Consider the following 12,081-nt stretch of genomic DNA (forward strand, 5'->3'; position numbering starts at 1 on the left):
ATTTTGGAAGTCATTTGTGACGCCTCTCAAAAGAGATAATGTCGCACTGCCTTGACGTCACGAGCCAAACAGCGTTTACCTCGCCGTTTACCTCGTCTACAACAAAGTAGAATATCTAGTAAATGGCGTTTGTGTGGACGAAAGGCCCAAACAGAGAAAAAGCTACGTTTTTAAAAACACCTGTGTACGTGAAGACGAGGCCTAAAATGTCTAACGAAACAAAAGCTGGATGCAAACTATTCCAGACTTTTCCCTACTAATACTGAAAGTATGTCACCTCCTACAAGTCAAATGCAAGACAAATAACATACTGTTTAAATGCTTCCATACTCTCCATGCAGTAAAACCTATTCAACATCTGGATTTATGAGGTATGAAGCATCACTCCTCCACCTGGGCCACTAGGGGCACTGTGAAACCCCTGATATAAGTGGACTACCTCTGTCCCCGAGGCTTGGACCTCGTTCTGGATATCACTGACAGACAGAGTGGAGGATGGGTGTCAGTTCTGTTTAGGCTGAGAGGGACGAGAAGTGGACGGCGAGAGCGACGGAGAGAAAGAACTAGACTGTGTCCTTCTCTGTCTTTGTGAGATGTCACAGGTGGAAACATCATTTCCCAGGCAGCTCTGACACAGTCTGTCAACCAGCAGAGATGGAAAAGGACTCCTGACAAACAAACACACACACACACACACACACACACACACACACACTCACACACACACTGCTGCACAGACGCCCTCGGTCTCACGAGTGTTTAGATACACATTGGCTGGTAAACAATTTCACAAATTAACATATAAAGTGGAAAAGGTCCGCATAGACACGAACAAACAAACTTCCAAGCTAACAACGCAGGCAGACTGCCTACTTCAGTTGACTGCCTAATAGTCTCTATCATCAGTAATGTAACTAAGAATCACAAGTGTTCTATTGAGCATGTGTGTTTTTCCCATCAGCATAACTACATATAAATGGAAACAGGCCTGTGGTGCGTGCGCGTAAACACGACTCAGCTAATCTCAAATGTCCATTTAGGTTGGCCGTGATTTTAACACTAGATACTACACACAAACACACACACACACACACACACACACACACACACACACACACACACACTCACAGATGCATAAATTGCAGCTGTTTATTTTACCTTAAATGCAAATAGCCCCCTCTAGCTTTATGAATATTTACCACGTCTCTGTGGCGTGCCATTGCTACAAGCATGTCATACATGCTCTTTTTTCTGCGCTCACCTTGAGTGTGTTTATCTGCTGCTTCCTGTGTTATGTTCTGTGTGTGTGCTTGTGTGTGTGTGTGTGTGTGTGTGTGTGTGTGTGTGTGTGTGTGTGAGACCTGCACTACCTCATTAGACCTTTGTATACAGAGATCTGCAATAACATTGCAAAGAAGGCCTGTCATTATGGCAGCTTTGCGTCCTGACAGTAAAACAGGGATGATGGGTGGTGTAATTTTTTTATACCAATGGAGACTAGTCCTAAGCTTAGTCCCGCCCTACTGTGCTGTGATTGGCTGGGAAACTAACTAAATGAACTCTTATTCTGACAATTATATTTAAATCACCATGGATCCAATTCTCAACATTTTATCTCTATGTCTTATTTTAGTGTACATGAATGCACATACTTTAAGTATTTCTTACTCTGTCAATATTTGCTGTATTTCTTTATTCCCTATGTTTCAATGCTTCCCTCTCTGTATCAGAGTAGCTGCAACACCCACATTTCCCCCCGGCGATAAATAAAGTATTATGATTCTGATTCTGTAAGAGGTAAAAGATTTTATATCAAACCATGATCGGTTCCTTAAGATAAGATAAGATAAGATAATCCTTTATTGATCCCCAGTTGGGAAATTTGGGAAGGGAGTGGAGATGCCAGGGATTGAACCCGGGGCCTCATACACGCTCTACCACTGAGCTACATCCACAAAGGAAATTCCCTGACCGGGAATCGAACCCGGGCCGCAGTGGTGAGAGTGCTGAATCCTAACCACTAGACCACCAGTTAAACCACTAAATGCCTTTATTATATTAGACGCGTTTTGGCAACATGCCATCGTCAGGGATTTTGACAATATACTGAAGGCATTTTAATTGTTTTAAGTGAGTGCCTTGGTGTTTTCTTTTGTTTTTTAGCTACATGTTTCCACCAACGAGTACCTCCAGCTCCTGAGTCCAGGAAGTGCTCCTTACCTGTTGGTTTTTGATCTTACCAAGGGTCTCTTTAACTTTGTGAAAAAAGTCAGAAGAACAACAAGTGTCATTGTGGACACTTACACGGGCAGGAGCAGCAATCTGCTGTACTCCAGGGTGAAAACATCCAGCAACAAAGCCCTGATGGCAAACTCAAAGTCCCAGCCAATCACACCTCCGTAGGTCGGGATTAGGTGGTACTCTAATTGTAATAATAATAACCATATAAAACAAAAGGATCGGCATCAGTGGGGGCAAATAACATACGGGTCTGGCAGCAACATTTATTTGTACACAATGATAATGATCTTTTACCATCCCTGTTATGTGGCGATTGATCCCCTCCTCTTTAGGAGCTCTTGTGGACGTCTTCACTTGCTGGAGGTTAGCTGTGTCTTCTTTTCCTATTTTAAGTAAGATGCTAGCTGTTGAGTTGCACATACACAATGTCTTTAAAACATCACAGCCCTGTCCTGTCCTGCCTGTCCCTCCATGTAAGAAGTCGACTTGGCTCTGATGCCACCTTTTCTGCTGGCTTAACGGCAGAACAGTAAATACAAGTCGAATCCATGTTTGTACCTCCTATACAGAACTGCTAGGCTAAATAGATACGAAACATTCCCGCCTTGAACAGGCTGCAATAAAGGATATTAGAACAGCTAAGCAGGTAAATTTCCATTAGCATTAACCATAAAAGTAAGCTGCACAAACTCCCACATGCTCTTTCCAGAAATATCTTCGCTGCCTGGTCCTTGTCAGTCGCTCTCCTATGCAGCAGACTGGACAAGTCAGCGCAGCTAAAACTCAATTAAAGCGTCCGCACAGCCGGCAGGGAATGAATGAGGAGGTCTGCGCAAGAGTCAGACGACAGACAAAGAGGTCTTAATTGATCTTGTTCTCTCCCTCTCTGTCTCTCTCTCGCTCCACAACTTCATCACAATTAAAAGGAGATTGCAGCAAATCACAGGTGCAGCTGCTCCTCTGTGAGGCACTGATGGAACGATTTTAATCAATTCAATGGCCTTACTGGCAGGAAAGTCTCACAAGTATTTTACTGATACAGTCTATATATCCAGTTTTGAATCAGATACTTTCAGGTGCACGTACACAAGAAAGTCGTGTTTGACAAAATAGTTACAAAGATGAATCAGAAGACTTCTCTGTCAGAAATGTGTAAATTATTTCAGCTGTATAGTGTCATCACGGTGCACATGCCAGCAGTGCAGACCTCTGTACGGCCTCTGATGCTTTATCCCATGATTGAAGGCAGCTCCCGGCTCCATGGCCCAGCTATGCATCCATGCAGTCAGCTGGATCGGCCTCCTGCACACCTCAGAAGGACCATTTTGAAAGCCCCTCACCGGGAGTCTCTCTCCACCGCTTGCTCTCTCTCTCAGGCATTGAAGCTAATGCTCAGACCCCCTGCTACCTGCTCAAACCAAGCTGCACTTTCCTTTCACCTTGGATACCTTGAGACTCACCTCTTTGGGGTCAGTGGGGGTAAGAAGGGGAAAAATAAGTTAAGAGAAAAGATAAATTGTGATTACAGAGACCTGTTAGCACACGCCACTTAGCAACCAGGCTGAGGTGCAGTTGACACATTTAACTTCCTGCGAGGGAGACGGCGACAGGAACAAGTTGATGTAAAGTGCAAGTTAAAGCTGTGGATTTGCCTGTGAGCAATCCTCAGCTCGAGTTAATTTTAGATGATGGGAGGACTTTGAACAGGGAGCAAAGCATCTGCTCGGAATAGTGGAAATTGCTTTTAAACACTGCTTAAAGAAAAGGAGATGAGGGAATGTATTATCCAAATGGATTGGGCCCACTATTAGAGATAGGCCAGAGGGGCGGAGGAAGAAATCGTGCCACTCTGCAGATTATCATACTCATGTGGGAGGCGGCCATATGGTCAAGCTTTTTCTTATTTCGATCCAATAAATGTTCTTTTAGTGTGTGACCAAAGTGAGACAGTGGTCAACCAAGTCCAGTACGGCTCTCTTCTTCACGGGCCCTTTCAGCTGGCTCTCCTCTCCTCCAGTAGAGACTGTGTTTGAGCTGGAGGAGCCTCTGGATCAGAGCGTAGACACTTTCAAAGCAGTATCTCATTTCAACCAGCATTCCTATGGGGAAATTAATAGCCAGTAGAAAGTGAATACAAGATGTGTAATTGAGTGCTGCATTTTTATTAATGGACTGTGAATCTTTGTGTGCCAGCATTGAGTAGCCTTGAAGATTTATACCCGCTCTTCTGTGCCTTTGGTGCAATAAGTAGCACATTTCAAGAATTGGGTTTCATATTTTACAAAGCTGACTTCTGTAATATCGATTCAATTTAAAGAGGTGATATCTCTGAAAGTTTGCAGGCAGGAATCACTTTGCTTTAAGGCATTGTTTCACCATCAGGGGTAGGCCTATCTCTCAGGGTAAGTCCAGAAAAATGTTAGTTCTATAAACCATGCAGAAAACATTCCTCTAATCAATGAAATATTTTAAAAACAAAATGAGATTCAAGATCACACTTGAGCTGCTTTCCCACTGATCAAAAAACACCCGCTAACACTCGGCTTTTTTGCTTAGTGGGAAAGACTACAATCGCCGTTCAGACCCGGGTCAAATGACTCTGCAGTAGACCCGGGTAATTATCACCTTGTCTCCGATTGGCATTGATGCGAACGCAAAACAAGCTAACCTCTGCCCCCTTTCAGGGGCAATGCTATGCACCGTCTGTAACTTCTGCGAACTTCCTTCTGGTCATCTCAGCTACAAATTCCTCCCGTCTCCGTCTGAGCAGCGCTTGAACATCGTTCCAAATTTGTCGAGTTTGATAAACAGACTGAACGAGTGATAGATACAATAAAGACCTAACCACCGTAACATCTTCACTGTTTACTAACCCTGTTTCGGGAGTGTTTGTGACGTCAGACGTGACGCAGCAGAAAAGAGACTGACAGGAGGATACTATATATACTATATAAGAGACAATCAGCATCTATAAGCAGGTCTTCCCGGGTCTGAAAAACCAACGTCAATGCACTAATTTCGATGGAAAAGAGTGTCATACCAGCAGCACGTCTGAAGAGTAAAAGAAAGGCATGAGGCAACAGAAAACTGTCAGTACCCTGAAGAACATTTTATTGGGAATTGTTCAAGAGCTTACGAAGAGCTGCGACCTTCCCCGTGCATTGTGCTCTCTTTTGTCAAGAGAAACTAAAAACAGTGCGCCACATGCAGTGTTACAAGGTTGTTTTATTAAGTCAGACATTGGTGGAGCAGGGCTGTATTGTAACTCTTTATAGAAGTGCTTTTTCCTCGATCAAAAATATTTTTCACAGGACGGGGCACTTGGCTGTAATTGAAAAAGTTTGAGAACCACTGCTATAAAGGGCCCAGGTTGAAGAGGGTGGGAACCAGCGGGGTGGAGGGTAATTGCCATCTCTTTAAATAGTTATGGTTACCGCTGCGGAGCTGTTGCAAGGTGCAAGTTCAGACAGCAGGTGGCTGCAGCTCTGAGGGTGCTTAAAGCAACACAATTGGCCACCTCTCTGTGCTCGATCCCCAACTCGTCATTTAGTCGTTGCTTGGCGTGAACCAAAAAAAAATCTGACGTCCTACTGAGTGAATTTACACCACCGCTGGGCAGCCCCTCTGAACCTGACGCCTGCTGCCTACAGAATTTTCACCACTTCTTTTTAGGACACGCTGATTCAACCCTACTGCTTATCTCTGTCATTACTTTCTGTAACTTTGTGACAGGGTCTGCACAGGATCCCACCACCTGGCTTCTTACTTTCTCCATGTTTCATGCGTCTGTAATTGTCCTAAAAAACACAATACTGAGCACAGAGTGAAGGAAATCTGAATTCAGACTGAAAATACGTCCTTTCTCTCCCGCACCGCTTCAGTCACGCTCCGACAGCTGACATTTGCGCAGACAGAAAAAGAGAGGGCAGGCTGGTTTTTTCGTGGGCTTGGAACGATGAGAGGAGAATAGCGAGGGATGATGAATAAATGAATTATACATCTGTGCTGTCATTCCTCTCTTCCTGCCCCACCTCCCTCTCTTCCTGTGTCAGCCGGAGTCGGTCCTGCGAGGCAGTCTGATCTTAGTTGGGATTGTCAGGTGCGGCGACGGCAAAATGACATGACGACAGCAGCCTCTCTGTGACACATGAAGCAGCTCTTTTGTTAAATGGGGGCCGACAACCAAAATAAGAACTGTTTACATGCAAACAAGTGCCAGCAGGACTGCAGTCGCTGTTAAATGAAATTACAAATACTGAAGGGTGCTTGGAGGAGCATCTGCTCCAACAGGATACGTTGACAAAAACCATATTTCCTCCCTTCTACTCGGCTTCCAAAAAATAACCATAACATCCAACGCAGGACAAAAGCTTTCCGCTTGTACTCGCAGGAGGGATGAGATCATTTGATGAACTTCTGATGTAAAATGCAGGAATATCAGTCTCCTTGGAGGCAACAATACAAACAGCCCCGACATGTTCTAATGTATGATCATCAACAGAACAAAAGACGCAGTGACAGCGTCCTCTCATGCGTGTAACATTTATTAGACTCCATCTCCTCCTCTTTGTCTCCCTTCAAATGGCAAGATGTTCTCACCTTAATTGTAAATGCGCTCTTCTGCATGCCAATACCAGCCCCCCTCCCAATCCCCTTTCCCCACTCCCCTCTGATTTTCAATTAAGATCCAGACATAGATAGAGGATCTCAAAGGGAGCGCGCCAGTCAACTGGGCTCTCCCAGTGCCCCAGACATATTGGAGGAGGGGGGTTATTGAGTGGCCGTGACCCCAGAGCACCCTCGCCTTATTGGGGTATCACACATTCTAAGCCAGGCCTCGCCTTCCCAATTGTAGCCCGTCCTGATCCCACCCGCAGAGGTGGAGGTGTCCTTGATTAGAACATTGAAATGAAGGATTGAAACTGACTGTGTGTGTGTTTGTGCCAGAATTGAATGTCGGTGGTTATTATCTGATAGTGAAGGAGTGTTTGGGCCGGGGTTTGAGGATGCATGAATAATAATAGGTTGATTTTATCCTCCAGTCTTATTATGAGCATGGCCCTTTGCAATATAACTATAGTGTGATGTAAATTATTGCTAAATATATATTTAAATGGATTGTCTGTGGTTTAAAGGGTAAGACTCTGGATTTCCCCGTGTCTCATTGCAACATTATAATACTTGTCTGTGTCTCCCTCTCTCCCTTCTTCCTCCTGGACTGCAGTACGCTCGGTGCAGATGCGGACTCTGACGGGGCGTTCCAGAGGGAGGGCTTTGGCCGCCAGAGTATGTCAGAGAAACGCACCAAACAGTACGAAAATGCTGGCGAGCTGGAAATCGTCAAGACACGAAAGTCCAAGAGCATGGATCTGGGTAAATGTTTTGCTGTTATTCACACACATTACATCTGCATTGGGTCGAGATCAAAAGATTTTTATACATTTGTTTGTTTGTTTTTTTATGTATCAAACTGTTTATTGGTGGAAACTGCAAGTTCCCTGAATTTCGTCCAGCAACTGGTCCTCGCCAACAAATAGTTTGGCAACTATCACCCTGTTTAGAGCTGTTCCACAAGTTTTGGTGTGAACGAAAAAAACAAAATATAACATGTTAGTAATTAGTGAGCTTTGAAAGAGGTTTCCTCTAACCTTAGGACGTGGCAGACTAGCTGTCTTTGTCCTTTTCCAGTGTTTGTGCTAAGCTGAGTTAGCCAGCTGCTAGCAGGCTCCATATGGAGATGAGAGTGGTATCAATCTTGCCATCTACCCTTGGCAAGAAGGTAAATAAGCTGATTCCCCAAAACATTTGCTTTACAAGATAATTCCAACAACATAATCTGAGATCCAGGAACATGGCAACATTGCAGCATGCCGGTACACAAGCAGCACAATGATCATGCAGGTTGTAAATGAAGAAAGACTTTAGCCACAGATGAATGCACCAGATGTGTTCTGTCTGGGTGTACTGTCGGTGGCGCAGGTTAGCGTATGGATAAAGCTACCAAGACTGTTAGTCTCACATTAAATGTACTACTGGGAAAATGTAGATTGAAATACATGCAGACAATTAGTGTTGAGTTCAGATTGTTTTGTGTTCCATTGCCATTACACTTTAAAGGGGAGGTATGGCAGTTGTGTTAGGAATGATTTGTCTGACATCACATAATAGTTGTCTATACCAGTGGTTCTCAAAGTGAGGTCCTAGGACCCCTTGGGGTCCGCGAACCATAACCTGAGGGTCCGCGAAATAATTGTAATAAATTAAGGTCTACAGATGAGGACCATTAGCGCCAATGAAACAATCATATTGTGTCCATTACTCCCACCCACCTTAGCTTTGGACCAATAGAAACTGACATGATTGTGACACATCAAGTCAATCTGTCATGAGTCACTCAACTTCCTGCAGCTGTCTGAATATTCTGAAAGCGAAAGATCAATTACTTGAAAAGTATAAATGCTGTCAAGTCGAGTCCTCAAGCACTTAGAATGAAATGAGCCTCTGTTTTAAAGTATGTAAGTGGTATTAACATGATTCAAAGTGAAATGTTTTTTGTTTATCACTATGAAACACGTCTGAAGTGTTTAGGTTTATATGTTATGCAAGACAAATAGTTCCAATGGCATCTAAGAGTGCAAATGGCAGTAAGCCTGCTTAATCGGTTTTACGATTATGAGGGGGTCCCTCGCCCCAAAAAGTTTGAGAGGCCCTGGTCTATACAAGTGCTGAAAACACCAGAACAATGGGCTGAGGAAATCCAGCTGAAACCAGGACAATCCTGCACAAACCCTGATGTCTGGTCACCTTATCCCCTCATACACACAAAAACACACAATGTCCTTTTGGCTTTTATCTCCCATGGTCCTTTGTCCGGTGGAGCATGAGGAAAAACACAAGAAGCAAGTGCACAACAGCTTCTTTAGAGACTGTCTACTGTCTGCAGTGAGACTTACACACACACACGCTCAAACACACTTCCAAAGGGGAAGATGGTGCGAGTTGTGAGCCTCTCCCACTGAGGCTGAAGCAGACGTTGCCTTCTCTCGGATCACTGCCTAATCATAACAGATAACAGCCAACTCTATTCCTCGTGGAGCCCAGAGACCTGCAGAAATCTTTGACTCTCCCACAGACTAGTGCAGGTCCGGGCCACTGCACTCGGCTCTGTGGGGTACACCTTCCCTGTTGTAGTCCTACCCTTTGTCCCCCCTCCGAACTTTTCAACAACAAAGACAACACAAAAGTTTTCTGCTGAAAGGACGCTATGAGAGTTAGCCACTGGATAGGTTTCACTGAGCAGTTATTTATTAGCATTAAAATCTTATCCATTATGTATTTAGTGGCAAGTTTAGATATAATTGGATCTAACTGAGAGGAAGTGAGTAGAATGGGACGGATGCTGAGATAACTCCTTGATGGCGTTGTCATTATTGCAAATGCACATTTTATCAATGCATTTAATCAAAACTGCTTCTTAACTGGTCCAAAGTGGCGCCAGTAATTTCATTAGTCCTAGAAAGCAAGACACTTGTTCCTCTACGCGTACGGTGATCCAGAGCTCGTTGTATCACCAGTGCTGGTGTTTTACAAATCTCTATTATTGCTCTGTTATCACAGCTCTCAACATCAGCGCGTGTTATTAGGCGTATTTCAAAATCGCATTTCCTTCCACTACTTGCAGGGCCCAATTGAGTTTGTTAAAACATCCTGCCGACGGAAATCCTTGCCAATGCCAAGTCATAATCCATCAGTGAGAGTTTAACAGTGTTCAGATTGGGAACAGAAATAACTACGTCGTTCCTCTCGTATAATAACTTTGACACGAGTTCCCGCAGGAGAAATGCTCCAGTCGATACTCGGAACAAGAGCTTTACAGCCGGTGTTTAAAATGAAGGCTGCATTTTAAGATTTGCTGCATATTAAGAAAGGCGCACGCTGCTATAGTGTGTTGATTATTTTAATGAAATTATTACATCAAAGCCACACAATGAAAAATGGCCTCTGGGTGATGTACTGTACAATGGACTTGAAAAGGAAAACACACGGCTCCTTGCCACTCTGTCGGACTCTGTTTGTCTTCAGCAGATAGGCAGCAGGTAAAAACACACCTCCCTTCTTTAGATGAACACATTAATAAAGCTGTGCTGTGCGTTCAAAGCTACCCTGACTAAACGGTTAACATGCTCGACAACGCTACCCCCTGCAGACTCTCATTTTCTTCTGTCACTTGGTATTTTTGTCCCTCCCTTTTAATCATGTTCCAGGTGCTCCCAAATCGCATCAGCAGATGGATTTCATGACTTTGAAGCCCATCATTGTTGAAATATGCTAAACTGGTCAGACACCCCGCAGTTCAATCCCATTTAGATTGGGAAGGAGATTGAGTGAGGGAAGAAAAGGGAAGAAAGAGACGTGAGGTGCCACGGCTGGCAGTAATACATTAGCACATTCCAGCCACTTTGCCTTGTAAGCCTCATGATTGACAGGCCCTTGCATGGAGTCTAATATCTCTTACTAACATCACCATTCTCACAGTATTCACTATCCGTCCTGTACGCTCTGCTTCTGTCTCTTTCTGCTTTGCATGTGTGCTACAAAAAGCACTAACCACTCACCCTTGTTTATGCTCTTTAACAGTAGCAGGTGAGATTAACGGCAGCACAAGAACCAATGGAGGTAAGCAACCACACCTGGACCACAACAACACACTGTTAGCATTAATACTATGACTGTTCAGCTGGGTCCACGGGTCGATGATGTGAAACGCAGTCCCACACGTTCTCCATAACCAGCTCATGAGCAGCCATTATTGACTGTGTGATCTTGGCACCTTTAGATGCATATGGAGGAGAGAGTTGTTTGAGGTAATTGCGGCATGATCAAAAGAGGGTTTTCATATTGTTGAGAGAGAGTTGCATGGCGATGAATAGAGACTTGGCAACTAATGTGGGAACCTGTGCCATTGTGCTCGTTCTGCAGTGCAAATGATTGAAGAAAACAGTCATTATTTTCAGGAGTTGTGGAGGGCTCGAGGGAGCCAGGCAATGGAGTGGCATTTGCAATAGAGAGACATTACTCGCCAGTTGGCCTCTTCAGCTCGCTTCAATTGATCCATCATAGGCAGGCTGTTTTAAGATCTGGTTGGAGCATGTTCGAGTGCATGCACTCTGTTACATTAACACAGAATGAGCTGATGGCTGGGTCATCAGAGGGTGTTTTTGAGTGATGTCTGGGAGCACTCATTTTAACCTAACATGCCTGTTTCTTGGTGTGTTCAGGGATGTTAGAAAAAAGAAAAGAAAATCATACGGTAGACCAGCAACGCTGCTGAAGCAATCTGCTGCAGCAATTTCAAAACTTTTGTACCTTATAATGATTTAGTCCCAAACTCGGGGAAAATTGGGCCTATGTTTAAAAATACCCTTTAAGAGGCTCTAAGTGCCAGTCACTGATTGGCCAGCGCTGGTTAAAGAAATAGTGAGTGCACATACTTATTCTGAGGTTGCCAGGCTTGGCATTACAGTTGCTAGCTGCTGAATGTTAAAGTCGAGCTGAAACGGCTTTTCGGAAACAGGACGTGCAGACGGGACATATCATTAGAGGGATTTGATTTGATGGTTGAGAAGTGGGCGTAGACGGACGTTCTCCACAGCGCAGTAGCTAGCTAACTGACCGAGCGTTCTTGGTGCTCTGCGGCTAAATGTTGCAGATTGATTGGTTGAAATTTGGTTCTAGCCTACGTAAGCACACGGGATATTTTTTTTTACAGGAAGAAAAAATGATTGAAATTTGATATAAGAATACGAAGAAATGGATTTTCTGTATTTTTTTTGGCCTATA

General features: G+C 44.1%; 1 protein-coding gene across 1 annotated transcript in view; it reads left to right on the plus strand.

The window, feature by feature from the left end:
• LOC138595814 (partitioning defective 3 homolog) overlaps positions 1 to 12,081 on the plus strand; it is a 409,339-nt gene that overhangs the window by 283,898 nt on the left and 113,360 nt on the right. The window contains exons 17-18 of the mRNA XM_069667257.1: positions 7,466 to 7,614; positions 10,879 to 10,917. Of these exons, the coding sequence (XP_069523358.1) occupies positions 7,466 to 7,614; positions 10,879 to 10,917 (188 nt within the window). The remainder of the gene's footprint in view (positions 1 to 7,465; positions 7,615 to 10,878; positions 10,918 to 12,081) is intronic.

This window comes from Semicossyphus pulcher, unplaced genomic scaffold (genome assembly GCF_022749685.1).
Source record: "Semicossyphus pulcher isolate SPU_LCO1_2020_fin unplaced genomic scaffold, fSemPul1.0.p SCAF_18, whole genome shotgun sequence".
NCBI lineage: Eukaryota > Metazoa > Chordata > Actinopteri > Labriformes > Labridae > Semicossyphus > Semicossyphus pulcher.